Source organism: Musa acuminata, chromosome BXJ3-9 (genome assembly GCF_036884655.1).
Source record: "Musa acuminata AAA Group cultivar baxijiao chromosome BXJ3-9, Cavendish_Baxijiao_AAA, whole genome shotgun sequence".
NCBI lineage: Eukaryota > Viridiplantae > Streptophyta > Magnoliopsida > Zingiberales > Musaceae > Musa > Musa acuminata.
This window is the reverse complement of record NC_088357.1, coordinates 41,111,258-41,133,554: the sequence shown is the minus strand read 5'-3', so window position 1 is coordinate 41,133,554 and position 22,297 is coordinate 41,111,258. Positions and strand designations below refer to the sequence as shown.

The 22,297-nt window shown below is 36.9% G+C and overlaps 1 protein-coding gene across 4 annotated transcripts in view; it reads right to left on the bottom strand.

Annotated features, from left to right (window-relative positions):
- LOC135648955 (calcium-transporting ATPase 5, plasma membrane-type-like) overlaps positions 1 to 22,262 on the bottom strand; it is a 32,063-nt gene extending 9,801 nt beyond the window's left edge. For 2 of the 4 annotated variants that reach the window (XR_010501148.1, XM_065166990.1), the window contains exons 1-23: positions 22,055 to 22,262; positions 21,747 to 21,888; positions 16,558 to 16,642; positions 16,436 to 16,478; positions 16,174 to 16,283; positions 15,967 to 16,098; positions 15,796 to 15,885; positions 9,919 to 9,988; positions 7,608 to 7,678; positions 7,441 to 7,524; positions 7,282 to 7,359; positions 6,814 to 6,885; positions 5,372 to 5,455; positions 5,212 to 5,294; positions 5,027 to 5,135; positions 4,870 to 4,925; positions 4,736 to 4,778; positions 4,577 to 4,660; positions 4,264 to 4,401; positions 1,543 to 1,605; positions 1,363 to 1,461; positions 716 to 826; positions 479 to 646 (exon numbers count right to left, since the gene is read on the bottom strand). Coding sequence is in view for 3 of the 4 variants with exons in the window: in XM_065166990.1 (XP_065023062.1) it covers positions 479 to 646; positions 716 to 826; positions 1,363 to 1,461; positions 1,543 to 1,605; positions 4,264 to 4,401; positions 4,577 to 4,660; positions 4,736 to 4,778; positions 4,870 to 4,925; positions 5,027 to 5,135; positions 5,212 to 5,294; positions 5,372 to 5,455; positions 6,814 to 6,885; positions 7,282 to 7,359; positions 7,441 to 7,524; positions 7,608 to 7,678; positions 9,919 to 9,988; positions 15,796 to 15,885; positions 15,967 to 16,098; positions 16,174 to 16,283; positions 16,436 to 16,478; positions 16,558 to 16,642; positions 21,747 to 21,888; positions 22,055 to 22,232 (2,193 nt within the window). In the remaining variant the exon portion in view is untranslated. Of the gene's footprint in view, positions 1 to 478; positions 647 to 715; positions 827 to 1,362; positions 1,462 to 1,542; positions 1,606 to 4,263; positions 4,402 to 4,576; positions 4,661 to 4,735; positions 4,779 to 4,869; positions 4,926 to 5,026; positions 5,136 to 5,211; positions 5,295 to 5,371; positions 5,456 to 6,813; positions 6,886 to 7,281; positions 7,360 to 7,440; positions 7,525 to 7,607; positions 7,679 to 9,918; positions 9,989 to 15,795; positions 15,886 to 15,966; positions 16,099 to 16,173; positions 16,284 to 16,435; positions 16,479 to 16,557; positions 16,675 to 21,746; positions 21,924 to 22,054 lie in introns of all 4 variants that reach the window. The other 2 variants (XM_065166992.1, XM_065166991.1) reach the window with 2 other exon arrangements.
- Positions 22,263 to 22,297: the final 35 nt, after the last annotated feature.

The window sequence follows — 22,297 nt, the reverse complement described above, 5'->3', positions numbered from 1 at the left end:
TATACGATACTGGACAAAACAACTTCTAACTTAGCAACTTCAATTAACTTTAGATTCACCGAAGTCTTAGTCCTCATCTGTACGTATATTTTTAGGATTGGATACAAACTTTACATCAAGAATATTCGGTAACTCCAATTTTTACTCAATAAAGTAAGAATCAAATTTCTCCTCCTGAAGAAATAACAAGTAGAACTTCAGAAAAGTTACAACCAAAGATCAACCACTATGACACCAATACCTACTGGCAAGCAATAGACATATATTACAATTGCATATGTCATGCCAAGCCATATACAATGGTTGGGCACCATACAGCACTTGTCGTACATACTGTCCTTCAGTGCCACTTGCCAACGCTACCAGTAGTTTTGGCCATGGTAAGGAAGGACTATATAAGCACATGTAAATTGTAATATTAACTATAGGAAACAACAATAGCATTTAGATAATTGCAAGTGCAATCTTTAGGACCTACTTTCATCCCCACAATAGCAAGAAGAATTAGATCATCCTCAGGCAATAGCCAGTCATTCCTCTGCTCTTCATTCGGAATATTTTCCAGATTAAAATGTCTATATGCAAAAGCAATGCAGCGAAGGCTAGCTGATGCCATATCTTCAATATACTTCTTAAATTCATTAACCTGCCAAAACAAGATGAATCAAAATTTGCAATTCAGTGAAGTGAAAGTGAACAATGAATAGATCTTTGCCTTATCTGCAGTCATCGGCTGCATAGCACCATCAATATCAAGCCAACCTATACATGAAGCAAGGACAATCTCAGCAGCACCTTTCCAGTGCACATGAACTTCAGAACCTGACTGTGATGACAAGGATGAATCACTATAACTAAAGCATGACAACAGAATTCAAATTGAAAACAAAAGGAAAATAAGTTCAGAGGATATGTATAACATATTGCAAGACAAGATAACCAAATACATTATAATGCTGAAATGCCATAACAACTGAAACAGTTAGTTAGTTTCACTTTGTACTCAGTATAAGCATCATCCACAGAAGAATGAGTCTGTTTAGCTGTAATAACAGTAGTCAAAAGCAATTCATGCCAAGAAGAAAATTACCAAACTGAACAGCAGCAAATGTCAGCACCTGACAATGAACAGATTGCAACTGAAACATTTAGTGTCAATGTCTACAATTATTTATCCTTAATTTTGTTACCAGTATAAGATTTAAAAATACACATCAGAAGGCAAAATGAACACCTAATCTGTCTGATAACAGAACACATTTCAAGAAAATATTACAAATTGTTCCTGAATTAAACATTACACATTCATTATATTCATTAGCAAAGACATAATTGTTTAATAAGATTGGACGATATTATTACCAGATGTACTGCAACACCTCCACGTTTCTTCTCAGAGTTGAAAGGGAAAACATAAATAATTGAAGATTTTGATTTTGCATAATCAAACTCCATTCCAAGCTGTAGAACATCACTGGTCACGATCAGCAAGTTTGGATAAACAAATTGGTGAAAGGAAACACCAACAGCAACATAGGATACCTTAACTCCCCAATGAAGAATTGCCTTTTCAGTAGGTGAGCCACTAAGCTCAAGAGCACCACTCTGTCCAAATGGATACGATTTTGGTCACAAAATCAAACGTGAATTAAAAGAATTAAAGTATGATCACTGTCATAGCATGACAGGAGGGTTAGTCCTACACATGGAAATCTTGACGAGGAAAATCACCAATTTAACAGAATTTTGTAGCATCACGAGTACCCTAAAAATAGAAAATATAGCCGCAAGGCTGTAACGTTCCAGTTATTTAAGGTCAGCTCCATAGATCTCTCACCATTGAGCTTGGTGTAAAGATAATATCGCTAGTTAATAAAAGCAATCAAATCTCTCATTGTCTAGCAAGGTTTTCTTAGCTCATTCACTATCCCTGCAAGCACCATCAATCCCAATCGATTCATCTCCACTAACCATAGATTTACTGGTCTTCCCTGAACATATCTCAACATCTTAAAAGGTTTACCTTCAATAGGGCTAAACCTAATTATTCATGAATTAAAATATTTATTATTTCATTTTCATCTATGCCTTCCTATACATCCACCTCAACACCTTCATCTTGGCTATACTAAACTTATTTACTTGTTTCTTTACTACCAAAAATCTCTATAAACCATTGTTAACCTTGTACATTCCTAAGAAATTTCTTTTTGTCCCTTTTCTGCTTTTCAGTATTTTTTATAAAATTTGATTTATGTGATAGACTAGCTGGCAGTGCTGACTTAAAATAGAGCCAATTAATCATTATTAGTTTATGGTCTATATTAAGAAAATATTCACTGTTTTGGAGTCACAGGTATTAAAAGATATAGTGAAAAAATAAGACCGAACGTAATCTCCAATTAAGAAAGTTCCTTGTTGATTTTCTCTCTTCTAGGAAAGTTGTGGATGAATTACTTATATGCAATGATTGAAATATCATACCGTACGGGAGTTTCGACATTCGCTCGGTACAATACGATACTGTATACCGAGCGGTATACCGCTCGGTATATATACATATATATATATATATATACATATATATATATATATACATATATATATATATATATAAGATTATATATATTTTATTTATAAAAGGCGACGTCGCCTTGTGTGTGTGTATATATATATATGTGTGTGTGTGTATGTGTGTGTGTGTGTGTGTGTGTGTGTGTATTCCGTTCCGTCCGGTAATGGGCGGTCCGTGTACCGGTCATATATATATATATATACATATATATATATATATATAAGATTATATATATTTTATTTATAAAAGGCGACGTCGCCTTGTGTGTGTGTATATATATATATGTGTGTGTGTGTATGTGTGTGTGTGTGTGTGTGTGTGTGTGTATTCCGTTCCGTCCGGTAATGGGCGGTCCGTGTACCGGTCAGCTGACGAACCGGTACGTGCCGCTCGTACCGAACGATATTATTCGAAATTGCATACCTTGCTTATATGTACCATTTTGAATTCACAAATATGATTTTCCTTTTTAAACCAGATGGCTAGAGTAATCGTTTTTAACATAAGTGTTTCTTCCAAGGTTTTCAATTTTGATGTGTACTGCCCGATACGCGTCGTACGTATTGGTCCGAGAGCTTCTTACCACACGGACCGCTCGCTATCGGGCAGTACCAAAGTCTTTACCCCGCATCAAGCGATATGGGGTTGTATTGGGCGGAAGCATAAAACTCGATCTTTCAGCATGCAAACGCAGGGAATATTGATGCAAGCAATCCCGTCATCAAATTTCCAACCCAAATCGCAATGGCGGAGAATATTAGTTGCAAGAAGAAGAATGGGATTAAATCCAAGGTAGAGAAAGAAGATCGAGATCAAGGGGAGATCGCCACGGCAACACTAGAAGGAGCTGCATCGATTGACTGTAGGGCATGGAGATGCTACCACATGGCGATGATGAGGAGAAGTGGCTGGCAGAGGGCATCGCTGGCATCCAGCACAATGCCTTCTACATGCACTGCGCCTTGGTTGGAACCCAATCCCCTTACGATGCCCTAATTGCTAACCCTAACCTTCACCATTAGCCCAAAGTTGTTCTGCTTCTTGTTTGACCCTGATCTCCTATCCTGTGTTAGGATTCCAATGACTTGAAGGACGCGCTCAGGTACTCGGTGAAGATGCTATTGGAGCTACGGGCCTCTCTGCTCTCCCCGCACAAATACTACGAGCTCTATGAGTTGGTAGGCATACTTCTCGGTACGCCTACCAACTCACAAATACTACTTCAGCTATTTAAGGCATACAGCTCAGTACGCCCTAGCGTACCATCGATATGCCTCGGTACGTACCATACCTGAGTATGAAGCGAAATTGCGAACCTTGGTTTCTTCCATATTTTGCACTATTCAGTGTTAATAAGAAAAGAGGAAAAAGGGTGAATAGTTTTTTTTTAGTTTATATACTTGAAAAATTAAAAAAAAGGATTCAAGGGTTTCTAGAAGGAGAATGCAAATTGTCTTGGTTATTCATATTTAGGCAAAATAGTCATCCTAAGTCAACTATCCACTTTCTCCTTTCTCAACTTTGTTCTCCATGACTTTCTGCATTTTTTTTCATATAGTTATATTGTTGCATCAGTTTGCTAGCCAATATGTTAGAAACAGGTCAGGAGACTAACAGCATTAGATGGATCTGGACACACAACGGGAAATAAGTTATATCCACCGGTAAAAGGGAGGGGGAGAGATTACCTCTGGCTTAAACACACTGCCTGTTGTATTCTGAGCAATTCCTTCATATAGAAGAGAAGATACAGAAGAAGATATCAACCGCACATTGTCAGGAGGGTCAATCTTTTTTCCTCCGATATATGCTTCCACAACAGTCATCTATATGGTTAACTATTTTTAGAAATCAAGAAGAAACATATAAAATCTATATTTTTCAAGAAAAAAGTCAAATACTACTACTAAGGATTCTCCCCACGGTTATTAGAAACCAAACCAGTGTAGTCACTGTGCAACAACAAACACCAAGAAAGCATCACCGAAACAATTAGCCAACCTGATTCAGGGTCAATGTTCCAGTCTTATCACTGCAAATTGTTGTAGCTGACCCCATAGTTTCACATGCAGAAAGCCTCCGCACCTGCAAAACAATCACCTTAGAACAATTTAATTATGTATGTCAAAAAACAACATCACAACTCGAGTAAACACTTGCCAGAGCCTTGTCAGCCATCATCTTCCGCATTGAATATGCTAGGCTGATCAAAATAAAGGAAATAAGGAAAATCCGGACAGTAAAATAAGTGAAGCTAGCTTCTCTAGCTTATGAGAGAAGATTTATGCACTTACGTCAGAGTAACAGCCAATGGAAGTCCTTCGGGTACAGCCACAACCACAATAGTAACCTACTCAAGTTTCATAGTCGTCGATGACTCAGACCAAGTATACATGGAGATAAGCAGCAAAGTTAGGAGATTAGTATAAGTTCATAGAATTAAATACATACTGCAATTGTCAAGATCTTAATGGCTCCATTTACTGCAGCTTTTGCACTGGTCTGTCCCTTTATAAATTGTGCAGATCCGTCAGGATTCTTGATATGTCCAGTGAAATATCTGAGAAGTCATAATGATCTTCGTGGTGATTAAGTAATTAAATGTGTTAGAAGGGCAAAAGAGAGTTGTCACTTACCTGACCAAAAGGACTACAAGAACAACAACAGCAACAGTCAACCCTACTATACCAATGAAAGTAGCAAGCCCATTCAAGCGCACCTATTCAGAACATGATTCTGATGAGATGGGCTTCATTACTGATAGTAGTCATACATATATTGCATAAGGAACCAAACCTGCAGAGGAGTTTCTTCACCATTATCCTCTGAGATACTGGCCATTAACAGGCCCCATTCAGTATTTATTCCAACTGCAGAAACCTAAATATAATATAAATAAGCAACACGATGCATACAAATAATTACCAGCTGCTTCAAGATATTCACCACAGTTGAAAATATAATCAAGCATGGCATCCATATTTTAAAGAACTTCTGTACTTGATAATTCTTGAGAACTTGGAGAAAATATTTGCCTATAAGGGCAAGAATTACCTGTTAAATCAGCTAGACATCAAGATTTTGATCTGTCACAACAAAACAGGTTTTAAATTAATTGCCCTGACTTGTACAATTACGTCTGGCATACTAAGTGGCCGGGAACTGGGAAGATGTTGAATTTTCTTCAAATGACTTTTATTGTGGTCCATTTAAATTCTTTGACCTAAACAAATAAACTGTTGCAATAACATGCCCATGCTGCAGCCATGAGACATCTCAAAAGTGTGCAGATGGCCTAGACTTTGCCAGCATTACCCATATGCAAAATCTAAAGCTCTACATAATTGAGTTGCAAAAAACAAACAAATTAGCATTTGGGCCAAGCCTAGAATCAATATACATAAGCATGTTGAGGTCATTAAAATTTACAAGGTAGATATGTTCCTTGCACACATCATTTTGTACGAAATCCTTATTAATTTGACTCTAGTATATATAAATATATTGGCATTTGCATTAACCGATGTCTCGACCAAGACTGCATTTGAGAGACCAGGAAGCTACTTAAAACTCAGATCAGTTTACCATAATCAGGAAGTATTTGAGCAGGTTTCTGAAGTTCATTCTTTGGATATTTTTCAGTTTTAAGTTTCTATCATGATTGAACCTGTTATAGTTATAGAATGAGATCGAGGTGACAGCAAGGTACTGTGTACAGGCTTGTCAATGATTATAGATTCACCACCCTCAGTGCACCATGATTTCCACATTAGAAACAAACTCACTGGACCGTACCTCAAATCCAAAAAGAGAAACTCTTTCACAGAAGCTCTGCTTGAGATTACCATATAATTCCACTATAGTTTATGATCCAGATAGACCTGAGTAAATTATTCATAATAAAGATTTGTTACATTACAGGCAAAATTCTACCTCCCACCATTCTCTCCTACATGGTTGAACTTCTAGATTAAAATTCTGCTCCTACAACCATGAATTTAAACAAGTAGACGACACTTTTACCAAAAATCAATAATTAGAGACATATTATTCCAGATCTCTCAAAGAAATGGGGTTTCAAAAGGAATGCCACCACACATAAAAATAAACAGCTTTACAATCCAAAACAAACTCGGTCTCCTCTCTTCTAAAAATATTCTCCCAAAAGCACAAGTCAACATACACTAGAAATACAAGTTCACAAACAAAATAAAGGACTTTAAATATGAAACTTTTACCAACATATTGCCATAACCATCAGCAACCTTGCACCCAGCCATCAAAAATGGTGCCTTCTGATCTTTGTGAACCTGAAAGAAGGCACCATAAGTTCCATTATGCTAATAACGAGGAAATTTTATTTAATACCAACAGAATTTTATGTAGAACATTTTATGATGTCACTATTTGTTACATAATAAAATAGCTTAAATGGTCAAATGAGACAACTATTTTGTAGGTCATATTAGGAGGACAAGAAAAAGTTTGATTTAAGTATATCTTACTAGATACTATGTGTCGATGGTTTATGTTCACATTTCTGTTTAGAAATTAAAAGAAAGGATCCTTATATAAAGTCCCAAGATAGTGAGCTATCTCTAGATCCTTCTGTGGAATTAACTATAAAGAATATGAAACAAGGGATTTTGGGTCCTAACAGAACAGAATAAGCATATAACAAAAAGAAAAGAGAAGGTAGAACTTACAACTTTGCTCTCCCCTGTCATGCTTGACTCATCTATTGCAAGAGAATGACCACTTATAAAAATTCCTTCAGCAGGAACCTAGAAGAAGTTTAAGAATATCTCAATAAAAGTGAACATACATGGAATCCCAGAAGCAAAGATTAATTGCTGCATTCTTACCAGATCACCAATCTTGAGGAGAACAATGTCACCAACTACAAGATCAAAAATGGAGACTTCAACTCTCCTGCCACCTCTAATTACCTGGATATTATACAGCTCGTGAAAATAAAATACAAAAAATTGAAGAAAAAACCAAATAAATATTCAAGTGCAGTGAAACCCACCTCCAAATGTATGTTCGACTTCTCCTCATTCAAATTTTGGAATTGTAGTGATTGTCTATAATCACTGACAGCTAGCATAAGATAAGAAATCCAGTAAAGAAAAATATTGAGACACAAATCTCAAGCATTATGAACAAGAACTAATGTATGCCAAGCATATAAAAAACTATCCTTATTTTCAAAACACCAGAATGAAATGGAACATCGAGTCTTTGATATATGTCTCCCAGCATATGTTAACCTTGCTTCAGACAATAAATTGGTCTTGTGAAGAGAAGCAAATAAACTTAAAAGTTCAAACCATAAAACACACGTTGAGAGGGAATCATGTAGCCTAAGATAGCAACTAGGCAACATATTTAATTTTCTTAAGGTAGCTAAAAGCTTAGTTGCTGCAATTAGAAGCGAAAGTGCTGTATAAGGCAACAACAAATCATTTCTAGAACCCATTCTCTGAAAACTTCAATAGTGTACTCAGAAGTCTCAGCTACACATGATATTAGACACACAGAACAATAGAAAAGGAGAGCTCATCCTTGTAAACATGTGCTATTGTTTTGTCTGTCTGGTTAATGTCGTCAAAGTCGATTGCACAAATTTTCATGGTTATTACTTGATTTTGTTTTAAATAAGCATGTTGCATATCTATGGACTGCAAAAGTAGGCAAAGCTAAAAAGAACAAAACTCTTCAAAAAATAGTCTTTTTAAATGTTCTTCCCATCGTATTGCAAAGGCCACTATTTCACATCAGCAAGTACTCTGGCGTTCAGTGGTTCCCTGTGTATACACTATTCAAACAAGAAGAACACATCATAATAAGATAGAAAATTTTCATAGTGTTATGGTTAACTTTGATATTGTAGAGGAACAAAAGCATTGCACCTAGTTGACAATTGATCTTAGAATGCATGAGGACCTATTAATACAACAATAATGGCAGCAACAACAGCAGCAACAACAACAACAACAAGCCATAGGATTAAAACCTTTTAATCCAAACAATAATTTCTTAAAAGATGCTTGCAACTTAACCAATGATGATCCTTGAAACATGAACATGTGCCAAATGAGATTAACAAAAAGCCCCAAGTTAAAAAGATTTCTTTTTCTACATGGGTTCGTAGGTTCTTTACTAATTACTCTAGAAGATGTCCAACAAGCTTACTGTTTCCATTTTGCAAAATTGAATTTTACTAAACAGATAGCATTGTCTGCAAATTAGCAACAGGTTTAGATGCTAAATCAAGCAACCACTCCATAATAATGACGACAATGATGGGGAACATTTTTAATTTACTAGTTGATGCTTAGCATGTTTTCCTAATTTCTTCATACATATTTCATTGATAACCTCCTGAACCCCATATGAGGCCCTCTTTTGATTGATGCATGCCTTTCCAATTTTGGTTTCCACAACACGAAACTCTGATCCCCTCTCCTGATGCAAGCCTCTAAAATTTGTGCAACACATTGCCATGCACTCTCTGATTTCAAACACAAATCCGCAAGCAATATCACATATTCCTAACAAGTTCCAATTACAGTAAAAATGAAATCACAGGTAGTCCAAGTCTTTCTCACTAACAAAATAAAACTATTTGATTATAAATTCCACTTGCTCAAATAATGATGGAGTTGCTTTTCTTCCCCATTCTAAAATCTCTGAACGAATGATCTAACAATGATGATTTTTTACAAGAAATAATTCAAGTTATCTCACATACGTCAACATATCAGTCAATAACAATGTTTTCAAAAGGCGCTCGAGCACTCGCCTAGGCACTCAAGCGAGGCCCAAGCACCTTGCAAAACCTCTGGGCGAGGCATTTCGACAAAGCGCAGCTAGGCGGTCTCGCTTGAGCCCAGCGTCAGGCACCTTGAGCGAGTGCCCGAGTGAAGATGGGTCTAGATTCATGTCTAATTCGATTGGATAAGCAACTTGGTTCAATCAAAACAAGTAAATTGTTGCCTTCACAAGAACGTTCAAAATGTTCAAGCCAACAATACCAGTTTCATGCACTTTCAAGGAAAGCAAAAAGTCATCAGGAGAACAAGTGGGAACACCATGCAGTTCAAACTTACAAGGAAGTAGTCTTAAACTCAAATAATTAACCTATACATGCATGAGGTACCCAAGGGTCGGTGTATATTACCTAATCCTTTGTCAATTTTGTATTATGTCCAGATTATACATCTTACCTGAGGTGGCTAAGCTACAATTGGCATGAACAAAGTAGACAAACAGGACAATAATCCATTTGCTAGTGTTAACCATTCAAGGTAAATTAGAATAGATGAAAGATCACAAACCTGTTACAAGTATGACAATAATAACAGCAAAGGCAATGCTTCCGCCATCATACCATCCTTCTTTAATGCCCTGAAGGAATAAATACCTACCTTTTTACTTAAGAACAATAAAATGAATGCAGGATGAATAACACAACACCATATAATAGGAAAAATATACCAGGAAATCCAAACATGCAATTAGCAGAGTATCGCAAAGACTACTGAAACTTGTTTAAGCAACTTGAAGAATAATTAGCATATAACAACAACTAGTATTTGTAATTCCCAAAGCTCAACTATTTGGCATTGTCTATATAAATCCTTTTTTCCTGAATTTGGCTCTGTCAAGAAGAATGTCACTATATATAAAAGCCTTTATCATGCCATCTCTTATAGTTTCAAACCAAGTTTCCTAGTTTTCCAATCTCTCTCCTGGCACCTCCATTCTGACAGCTTTATATAGCTTAAGAATAACCAACACAGAAATTTATGTTTATCCAGAGTCAAAGAGATGATGCAAATGGTGAGGCGCCTTTTATACTGAATCTAGATCTGGGATTATAACTGTTGTGAAGTGTGTCAACCAAGTTAAACATGTGGAAATAATATATCTATTGATCAACCCATACAAACATAAGAGAATAACTGTTAAGTATACTTGTTTGCAAGAACTGCAAAACTGACCAGTTAGATACAGTTCAACCAGTCTTTGCTGATCCAACCACCAACCGGTCAGCCCAACCGAGTGGTTCAGTCTGAGTCTGTTGTATAACAATTTTTCTTCTTTTTACCTACCTAGGGCTGCAATGCAACTCATATAAGAGGGGTCTTGATCCTTCCACCAACTGCCGCCCATCGCCCACATGTTATTGCCGCCACCCATATGTCAATACACCTCATCCTGCTCCTCCCCCTCCTTCTTCCTCTTTTTCTTCCTTTCTTCTTCTTCCTCTTCCTTCTTCCCCTTCTTGCTCCCCTCCTCTCCCTTCCCAACTGTCTCAGGTATATACAGGCATAATGAGACTCAGTATGCTGGAACGAACTGGACCCATACTGGTCCAGCTATGGACCAGCACAGGTCCCATCCCCAAAATGTACCAATCCTTGCTAGTTTGACTTAACAGGAATATTTATTGAAAATGACCCCACAGCCATTGTAGACTAATCAGAGCAAGATGATGCTTTGCAGTTGATTCAAGGCATTTCTGAGCTCATCTGGTCACTGTTAAGCACTCAAGATACTGCTATATCAAAGAAAACATCATAATTTGGCTATAGATTTATTGTTTCCAGCAAGACTGATCTCAAGAAGTGGTGTACATACAAGCAACTTAGATCTGATCTAAGACTACAAAGAAATTGAATATGTGGGCGATCATAAGAAACATCATTGTTGTCTATGATTTTTCAGAAAAAAAAGAAGTAAAAGAGGAAGAGAATATGGAGATATAGGTTCTATTGTATGCATTTCTGAACAGGATATTGTGCTTGGTTGTTGTCTGTGAAACTCCAGCAGAGAGTGAAGAGAAAGAGAACAACAAGATAGATTTTCTGTTGCATTCCCTCTAAGGTAAAAATTGAAGGAAAGAGAGAAGAAATAGGTGAGGAAGGGAGAAGGAGAAACTCAAGAAAAGAAGGTTACTAACAAAGGGAAAGGTAGTGACTTTCCAATCCCAAATAGTTTAAATATCTATAAAGCCATATCCTTTGTTTGATACAAGCAATTACTGAAGTCCTTTAAAACTCCTATGGAGAAAAGGAAATAAACAGAGCTAAAAAAGGTTCATATCTTTCTTGTCTAAAAAATTCTGACTTCTAATAAAAAAAACATAATAAGACTCTTATCTGACCGAAAAAAAATGAAAAACAATGGATCTCAATTCTCTAAACTCCACTGAAAATTATACTGAATTGAAAAAACCAATAAATAGAAAAGTCATAGATAATGATATATCATATACAACTTAAAACCAAGGTTCATCGTACCACAACATACCACATGATATGGGTGGTATGTACCGGCCTAATAAGGGACTAGTACAAGCAGTACATATCGTTCTATCAATATGCCCCACCATACTATGTGTCGGTACGGATTGGTACGTACCGTACTGACGATCAATCGATACACCAGTCCAAACCGATGAGACGAATCATACTTAAAATCAAGGTTTGCAGTATTGACCTATACCGTTTGGTATGGGCAATACATATCGTCTGACAAGGGATTGATACGGGGTCTACACTGGGCGGTAACAGTCGAAATCCGACCGTTATCGACCTGTACCAGTCGATAACAATCGGATTTCAACCATTACCAATCAAGGGCTACGATCGCCCTATTTCAAATTGTCAAATTGATCGTTTGAACCATAGGAAAGGGTTTTTAAGCCCTTTCCTCCCCCCTCTTCCAACTCATATTACTCTCTCAATTTCTTCAAATCCCTCAAACTCATTCTCACTAACATCTAACAATTAGATAATTCAATATTAATGAAAGGATGGTTTAGAACATACCATAAAGCTACTCCTCAAAACCCAAAAAGGATGCGTCATTATTCTTTCCTAATTTAGATTATTTTTGCTAAAATTAAACTAAATTTATATTTATTTCCAACTTAAGAAACCTAATCTAATTTTTTTTCTATTTTTAGACATTTTTGGAGCTATTTTTTATTTTTTTGGGCGTATTGTCGATACGTCTCTGTACATACTATATTGACCATTGGTCGGTACACCGGTACAGACCGAAGTTATAAACCTAGCTTAGAACTACAACAATTTGTAGTTTATTCTAGTAGGGAGTCTTATTGAGAATTCACTTAGGTATCTTTGGCTTAATCGTAATGATTTCAACATTTGTAACCCTCAAAACAAGCCTTTCTCCTTGTGGTGTAAGGTGGCCGCAATCACTAATGATTTCTTTCTAAACCAATATAGACCTGAGGGGAATTTTGGGGGAAGCAAAAACCCCAAACCTGTGAATCTGGATATGAAAGATTACAAGATTGAATCTGATGTTTCATTTCACCGTGTTTTCTTGCAGGTATAGGATACATTATTAGAAACAGCGAGTGAAGGAACCAACATAAAAGAAGCTGAATGCATGGCCATTCTTGAAGATTTAAAGTGTGCCAAGTAGGAATGCCTTCAGAACTTATTGGTGCAATCTGATGCTTTGGAAGTGATAAATTAGTTAAATAGGATGAGTGGGGTGGTCCCATGGAGCTTTAGGTCACTAGTAGCAGATATTTTGGAGTTGGCCAGACAACTCAATGTGACACAGTTATGTTTTGTCAATAGAAATGCAATCATTTTGCCGCACAAACTTTGCTAATTTAGGTAGAACTCAAAGATCAACTCTTATCTTGGGAGTTAATGATGCTGACTCTTTTGTAAACGGACACTTTTTCAGGGCCAATATGGCTCAAGGCTAATCAAACAGTTTTCTTTTAAAAAAAAAAACTACAACAATTTGTCTTACTCCAAGTCTCCAATTGTGTCCACTGAAATGATTAACAAATGATCAAGCTGTCATCACAAATGATCTAATGGTGAAGTTTGATGCTTGCACCAAGTACAAATAAATAAATCACCAAACCCTCATTTGCAAATTGACTAATCCACCCTCAGGTGTAGATCATTAGATATTCCCTTATCTATATCCTGGGATGATCAAGAAAGAAATAATACTTACTGTTGTTTATTGGCTTCTCAAAAGTAAATTGATAAAAATAGACAGTTGCATTAAGATCACTGTTTGTCATTGTCATCATCTTTCAGGCATTCTACAACTTTGGTCCTTGCATTTTTGGATTCTTTCAAAGTCTAATAGAAAACCCATGGTAAAGGCACCTAGAGTTCATGACCATTATCTGGATGTTCCAATCACCATCTTGCTCAGCCTGATTCTTCCAACACATATTTCACGGCATAATTGTCAATCCTGTAAGTCCTTCAATGAGACTGGACCGACATTCCCACCACTGAAAAATAGAATCGATCTACAAATATCATCAGCTCCCAGATTTAGCTCTAACACCAGTTTATGTAGAAAAAGGACCGATAGTCGTTGTACACACATCGATGGTAAAATCAACTTGTTGGGAGTACAATATCTAAAAGATATAGGATAGCTCAACCATTGCTCAATATAGAGCTAAGTTGACGGAAGTAGAAAGTTTTTGCTGCAAATTTGTTTCTTCCAGCATGTTGTTATTGAAGAACTGACATAGGAACAAGAGAGATCATATCTGTGTCAGCTCTGAACTAAATCTCTAAACAAATGCCCTTATGATGATCAAGAGAGCACCTTCAGCTGCTTCCCATGGCTTCTAGCAGATAGAGAACCAGAAGAGGCAGAAAATAAGAGAATCTTCTGCTGTATTCTTTCCGGAAAGCAGAAAAAGGAAAGAAGGAAAGAAAAAAAGAAGAAAAAGAAGAAAGCAAGAAAGAGGGATGTGCAAAGTGATGCCGGAGAGAGGTTTAGTGCACAACAAGCCTAGGGAGAAACAAACTACCCAACAAGCCTCTGTTGGAACAAACTACAGAACCACTACAGTAAGTAGGACTGGTGCAGTACCCGTAAACGAGTGGTATTCTGAATTAGACCACCTAGTATCATTAAATAAAATAACAAAAAATAATATATGACATATTGTATGGTATTGAGCAATATCTTTCAATACCAGCATCTGGTCGAACAGATAATTAGTGGTCCATGCCAATTGATTCGATTGACATTTGAGACCTAGGACCAAATCATAACTTTTCAATTCTAAATATCTCTAGATTCTCTACTACCTAGAGGGCAAACTCTAATGAGTTGGCTACAGGAGCTCTCTGGTCTTTATAAGTTCAGATACAGGAAAAAAAAAATCTACAGAAAACGTCTTGAGTTCAAATAACCAACAAGACTGATTCCTAAGACCTCCCAAACCCAACATATCAACACCCTTTAAAGATCACCTAATATACTGATGAAAATCACTCCATAACTCAAAATGTAAACAAAAATTAGACTGTAGATAAATCTAAAGTAGACTCAAGACATATAACTAGGATATTTAAAAAATTTGTCGTGTGTCACATAGTGTACTTGTTGTAATTTTTTACAACGTATCATGCATCAAACTGAGTACATTTTGTAAATTTTGGGCTTAGAGTGGTCATTATGGCCATATTAGCAGCAGCTGAGTACCAAAAGTTGGCTGATCATAGCATTTGTTACACACCAACCTAAAATGGCTGCTGCAAGTGATTACTGCAATAAGCCATTTAGATTGTCGATATCAACCTAACAAAAGTATTTTCGAAGTTTTTGGATGCAGCAGATGGAACACATTGCTCTCATATGACATGTGGCACAACAAAAAAAAGGGCAATGCACGAGGCTCCCACCAATGCGGGGTCTAGATCTGATAGGGTCAATATACGCAGTCTTACCTTAAATATTTAAAAAGGTTATTTCTATGATTCAAACTCTCCCAGGTCACAAAGGGAGTAACCTAACCATTGTATCATGGCCCGTCCTCTACATGTGGCATAGCATGCATTATATAATTCTCACCAAAAGACCTATGTGTTAATTGTTTGCATAAGCAACTTCATCTCTTGTGCAAGGAATAAACTGTTGCAATTTGCTAGGATATGACATGTTGCACAAAAACAAGTTATGACCAAGCAACATTAGTACAAAAAGAATTTTTGTGCTCCTTCAAATTAAAAAACACAGAAACTGGTTTTATGTGAGCCAAGACATGTTTATGGATACTATTAAAAAGACCTAAGACCAGGCAAAACATTGGCAGGAAATAGTGGTGTCTTAGGCTTTAGAATACCATTGGAACTAAGTAAAAAGTAAATAAACTTAAAATATTACAAGGCCAATCTCACCTCAGTCTTTATGCCTAACACCAATGACAAAGCTGCAGCTATCATAAGGATGATAAGGGTTAGGTCTTGCCAAGCTTCCCATAGGAAAACCTAAAGCACAAGTCGTACAGAATTTTACAACAGGACACTTTGACTCCAACAGTTGAGATATTGAATGAGTTCAGCATATACCCAAAAACTTCTTCCTTTCTTCCGAGGGTAAGTGTTGGACCCAAAGTAGTTCCTCCTGCGCAATAGTTCAGCTTCATCTCCACTGATTCCTTTTTCCAAATTGGTCTTCAACAAACTTGATAGTCCTTTAACCTAAATCAGCAGTACATTATGCATTCAAATAATGGGCAGGATAGATACAATATTGAAACATAACTTGTTACTTGCCCCTCCATATCCTTGTAGAGCAGAAAAATCATGTTCCCTGGTTATTTTAGTAAGAACTTCTTGTCCAATTCCAAAACCAATAGCTGGAAGTGTTGGGACTCCAGGAATTCCTGTGTCAAATTGTTTGAGCAAAAATACGCACATAGGATGTCATGCATATTGTTTAAAATTAATGGTGACATACCACAGTAGAACTTAAAATATAGTAGAAAATATGAAACCAAGACTGAAGTGATTTGCAAAACAATAACATATCAAAAACCTGGTTTCTCCCTCTCCCCTGCCTCTTTAAAAAGGAATGCTGCCTGAAAAAGTTCAAATTTATAAGCAGACTGGAAATTTTGAAGTACCTAAAAGTTGCACCTTTTATACCAAAAATTATACCCTTATCACTTGAGCATGCGCTCGGATCTTCCTCCTTACTTGCTCCTTTTCTTCCTCCTTCCTCAAATCCAAGGTATATCTAAACCTACGAGAAGCATTTAGCACAAGAGCTGCTTGCTGAACACAATCAAGAAAACAGTTGTTTAAGCAGAAGTTATAATAAGAAAACTTCAACATGGTAATGATATTATAATGTCAAAAATAGACACAAGGGAAAGAATCTGAAATGACACATGCTCCCCTAATGATGTAAAAAAATGCACAACTGTAAGGCCTTATCCCACTTAGTGGATAAAAGAATGCTGCCAACATTCTTTGCACTGTTGGATTTAGAATATCTAGCATGTGCCAACTAGTGTTTTTTAAAATATCCACAAAAGAGAAGACAAAACATTAACTGAAAAGAATTAGCAACACAGAAAGCTTTTGTCCGGTGTATTAAACACCATGGTCTTAATATCTATTGAGGAATATACCCTGCCACATATGCACACAACCAAAGAGTGAGTCAGTGACAAGAATTGACAATGCATGACAGTCAAGGTTAGGCTGGAATAAACAAAATAAGCATGTGACTTTGTAGGTTTTGATGATTTTTATGTTCTAAGCAACATAAGAATTGTTGTCATTATGCTTTGAGAACATAATGATGCAAATGACTCTGCTGAACAACAAACAAAACCTATATTATTTTAAAAGCAATACAAGCTGACTACCAATTGATTCATATCCCAGAGGTTCTATCAACTCTTAATCCTAAAAATTATAATTGATGAAACCTGCAAGATCAACCACCTAATACTGGAAGGATGATTGCATACTTGTATTAGCTTTATTTTCTCCTCTAGCTCTTAAAGTATTTCCAGTATCATTCAAACAAGTCTAAGAAAGCATATTTGTTCATTATCTAACTAAATAAAAATTACAAAAAAAATCCTATTCAGTTCTTTCTTTTCTCCCACCCCTCTTACTTCAACCATGTGCTCATCCTAAGGTAAGTACAAAAATAGTTGGTTCTCTTCCAGCAAGTTTACATATATAAGATAGGGAATATCAGTAGAGGAGACTCATGACGAACCTCTTCAACTAGTGAATCAACAAGTATTTATGTATTGCTCATTGAATTTATGGCTTATGAGAACATCAATCCATGATCTAAAAAGAAATGAACCTATCATCTGGCTTTATCAAGATAAAAAATGGTAAAACATATTAATATAGTTATTTGACATCCAAGAACACTAATCCATCACAAATTTTGGAAATATAACATAGAAGATAATTTGATGTTTTGTCATGATCTCTCAACGATACCATAATATAGAAGATAATTTGGAAATATGTTTTGTCATGTTTTATCACGATGCTGTCAATGAGCAACGATAACTCACAACTCAACCTGAATCCTAAATGGCCAACTTTTGGATCACACAAAATTCATCAGGGGCAGAATGAGAACCCAAGTAATAATTTAATGGTTTGAATATATATGATGTACTTTCTATTAGCTTCGTCATTTTCATATTAGAAAGAATGACTACCTTCTCTTAGTTCTAGGGCATTCTACATTCAACTTCTAATTGTAACAAACAATGTTGCAATGCTGAGATAGACAGCAAATTATTGGTCTGCAGTGATTGGTCAAGGCAACTGAGACCTCTTTAACTCTTTCTTTTATTGCCCATAGAGAGAGGAGGATAAAAGATAGCTACTCCTCTAATCTCTTAAGAGCTAGAATCCCAAATTCCATGATAATATTTCCCCCTGCTAAAAACTTTGGAATCAATGTTTTCTTGTCCACCACTGAAATGAAAAGATTAAACAACTACAAAAAAAAAACTGTGGTTCGACTGCCCGCATCTCAAAGTTGACTTTGATCTTGCAGACTTGCACCCTTTGCACATTAATATTGCTTACACAAATGAACTGCAAAGTGCACCAGCCAAAGTACCAGTGGAACATATTTAAATAGCAAAGAAGAGAATGTTAAAGGAGAGGAAGATACAGGTATCTGATTTCTTCATAGCACTCAAACTGTGACTGAGAATGTCTTGTGTATGTTGATAGTCAAAACATGCCAACACAATATTTAATACAATTTGTTAGCAAAGCCAAATCCATTTGTCATTGTGCACATTGTCATCTATAGATGTAGATCAACATCGGTTTTGCATCAGTTTGTTTCAAATTTAGATCTAACAAAAACCTTAGAATCCCCAAAGATACCTGCAAAATAAGTAAACTCAAGCAACAGATTGTTGAAGGATTTTAATAGCATGTTGAATGTGTTTCTTAGAGACAAGATAATATAGCATATCATAAGAAAAGGCCTTAATTATTTGTGGCTTCTATTCACCCAGCACTAGATTCCAGTATAGAAGAGGATCCCAGCCCACATTGATCAGAAATTTCAGATTCTCTATACCTCAAGAAATAAAGTTCTATGAAAGACTGCTCATACCTAAATGTGTTTAGTGTCCTTGAAAACTAGATAGTCTTTAATTGAGCTTGCTATCTTTGAAATTTAATCAAAGGACTAGTCCTAAAAAAACATGCAAATGAATATAATGGGAATCCCATGCCAGACACAGAGGGAAAAATGGCATTTTGGCAGCCAGATTTGCATTGAGGCAGCCTGATTTTCTTAGTACCAAGTTCACGAAACTGCAGGAGATACACCAATACACCTATCAAAGACATGGCTGATGATATACCCTCTCCTGTCCCTAAATGTCCCCGCATTTAGCGAGGCAGAATAACTTTGTAGTACTAAGTTTATGAAGATGCAGGATACAAAATTACCAAGGATGAAAGGAAGTTGAAAATTGCATACTTTAATATTGAAAGAAAACCTAAACTAGTATTCCTTTACAATCCAAAAAGAGAACAGACTGAGCTTATATTTGCCACCATTTTCAGCCTTTTGGTCAAGCTTATCTCGTCTCCAAATGCTGCAGAACAACTTCATAAACATTAGCTTGTCCATAAAACTATGGTGATTATCCTATAGATGATTATGCTCTATCTCATTGACACATGCTTAACTCAAAAGTCTTAAACAAGTTTGGGAATATCGCTGATTCTTTAGTCCAAGATACTTATATATAATGTTTTTATTTTCTTAAGATTTAAAATAGATGATAAGTATAAAATCTCATCTTCCAAAGTCAGCTCTTACATTTATAGTCTCATGTTACATGCACTTATATCTTCCTAGAAGATTTAGGCATATTAGAATTCTTCTCATAAAACGTTTTGGCTTGTAATGTATCTCAAAGTTTTAAAATTAAAAAGCAATTGTAAACTTTGAGCTCTGAAGTGCCCAATTGTAAGCCTTTTTCAACACTCCCTTCACCTACTACTGAATTCAAATAACAATGTAAAGCCCAGTTTAGCCCCACATCAGAAGTGAGCAAGGATTTAGACTGACCTATAATGACCTGATGGTATACTACTACTAATTTGGGATTAATCATTTTAGCTCAATTATCTCATCAGGTTAGATCAGGACAAACAATTTATAGTGTTAGAGACCCTACTGGCTCATCCTTGGTTTAATTTGGCAGTATATGTTTTTAAATCTATCATAAGTTATCTTGATAAAACAGGTGGGTGATTACTGATAAGTTTGTTGTGCTATATTAAAAACCAAGGTAGTATGTACTGGTAGGCGGACCACTCGCATTTCAAGCGGTCAATTCCAAATCATATATAAAAAGAATAAACCCTAAAATTGCATGTGACACCACCCCTAATTAGAACTTGCAACCCGTTTCTCCCCATTTCTTACAATGTTGTTGTTGCTGCTTCGACGATTATCATTGCCGTTGCCACTGTCGCTATTGGATGTCACCAGCCTATTTGTCTCTCCAGTACACGCCCTCCTCTTCTCCTCCTCCTCTTCTTCCTTCTTCCTTCTCCTCCTCCTCCTCCACTCCATTCTCCATCACTCCATCTTCCTCCTCCTCCACTATTTCCCCTTCTTCCTTCTCCTCCACCGCCCTGGCTTCTTCCTCCTCTACTGCTCAGTCTTCTTCCTTCCTCCTCCACCGCTTCCCCTTCTTCTTCTTCCTTCTTCCTCCGCTGCCTCTCCTTCTTCCTCTTCTTCCTAATCTAGTTCCTACTTCCTACATCGTCCCTTCCACTTCTCCCTCTTTTTCTTCCTCTCCAAAACATCCATACATACTGATGTACTGACAATGGTACTCTGAAACCGACCAGTATGTACCGGTCCGATTAGATCACCGAAACGGGTCTGATACCCGAAATAGCAATCCTTGTTAAATACAGTGGACATGTGTCTCTTGTTAGACACATATGTAAGCAATATCAACTATTTTGTTAAGGAGAAAAAGCTCAAGGCAGAAGAACAATGGATCTTAAAGGAATGATTTCTTTCTTAAGTTGGAGTATTTAGTTCACATGACCAGTAAAGTTTGTCAACTTTTTGTTCTTTGTCTGAACATTCCGAACAACCTTTGTAATAGTGAAATTCCTCCAGAAAAGGCTTTTCCAAGAAACAAAACATAGTGCTAATGTAAAATACAATGGACAAGTGTCTCCTATGAGACACTTATCTAAGCATATCAACTATTTTATTAAGGAGAAAAAGGTCAAGACCGAAGACAAAAGGTTCTTAAAGAAATGATTTCTTTGTTCAGTTGGAGTATTTAGTTCACATGACCAGTAAAGTTTGTCAACTTTTTGTGCTTTGTCTGAACATTCTGAACCTTTGTAATATTGAAACAACTCCAGAAAAGGCTTTTTCCAAGACACAATACATACATCTTTTGGAAAATCAAATCCTCTTCATTGTTTTACATCAGTAGCTAACTCCCAGCAAATAATGCAAAACGAAAATCTTTTGTTCGGGAATTGTCCCCTCCAACATCTACCTGGTACCCAATTATTCCACTCAATCCTTCCCTACGAATTTAAGCCCTATTCCTCAATTGATATTCAACCATACATCAAGAAAGAAAAAATAACTATCCTGGCATCAATTCAACATCCAAGATCAGAAAAGAAGTTGTCTCTCAGTATAGAATAAGACTCCGGTTATAACTACTCCATGATTCAAGATTCAAGATGGATATCCTCCATCGACGTTCAGTGAAGCGACAAGAATGCTAACCACACAAAACCCTGGAGGTCCAACAACCCCAGGGTTCAAGAATCAAAAAGCATACCCTCCACCGCCTGAGGCACTCCACCGGCGCATTCTTGGGAGGTATGTCGAAGGGACCGCAGATGTCTTCGCTACCACGACCGCCGCCACACTCCTCGTCCCACCGCCCGCTGGGTGACGACTTCCCCGACGATTGGGCCATGCTGTCGCAGGAAAGATGACACCCAGTCCGCGGGACCTGGGGCGTCCAATGAGCATCAGCGGCCCTTGACGGTTGCAAACCGATCGAGATCGGAAGAAAAGGGCTCCCAAAGGAGATGCCCTCCCGCCATCGACAAGCCAAGAGACGTTTGGGGGCTCGGCGCTTACCTTTTCTGGGGGAGGGAAACGTGCGGCAGGGGAAACCCCAAGCAGAGAAGCGGAGGAGCTTTCCTCGTAGCTTTGCCTCCTCCGCCAACTTATACCCCATATCCATGGATTCTTTGCTCTTTTTTCGCCGAGAAGACGATTTGGAAGTTTCCAGGTAATTTCTCACTTTGATGCCCATTACCAACCTCGAGCAACATTCGATCAAATGACGCATTTAACCCCTTTAAATCATAATATTACATA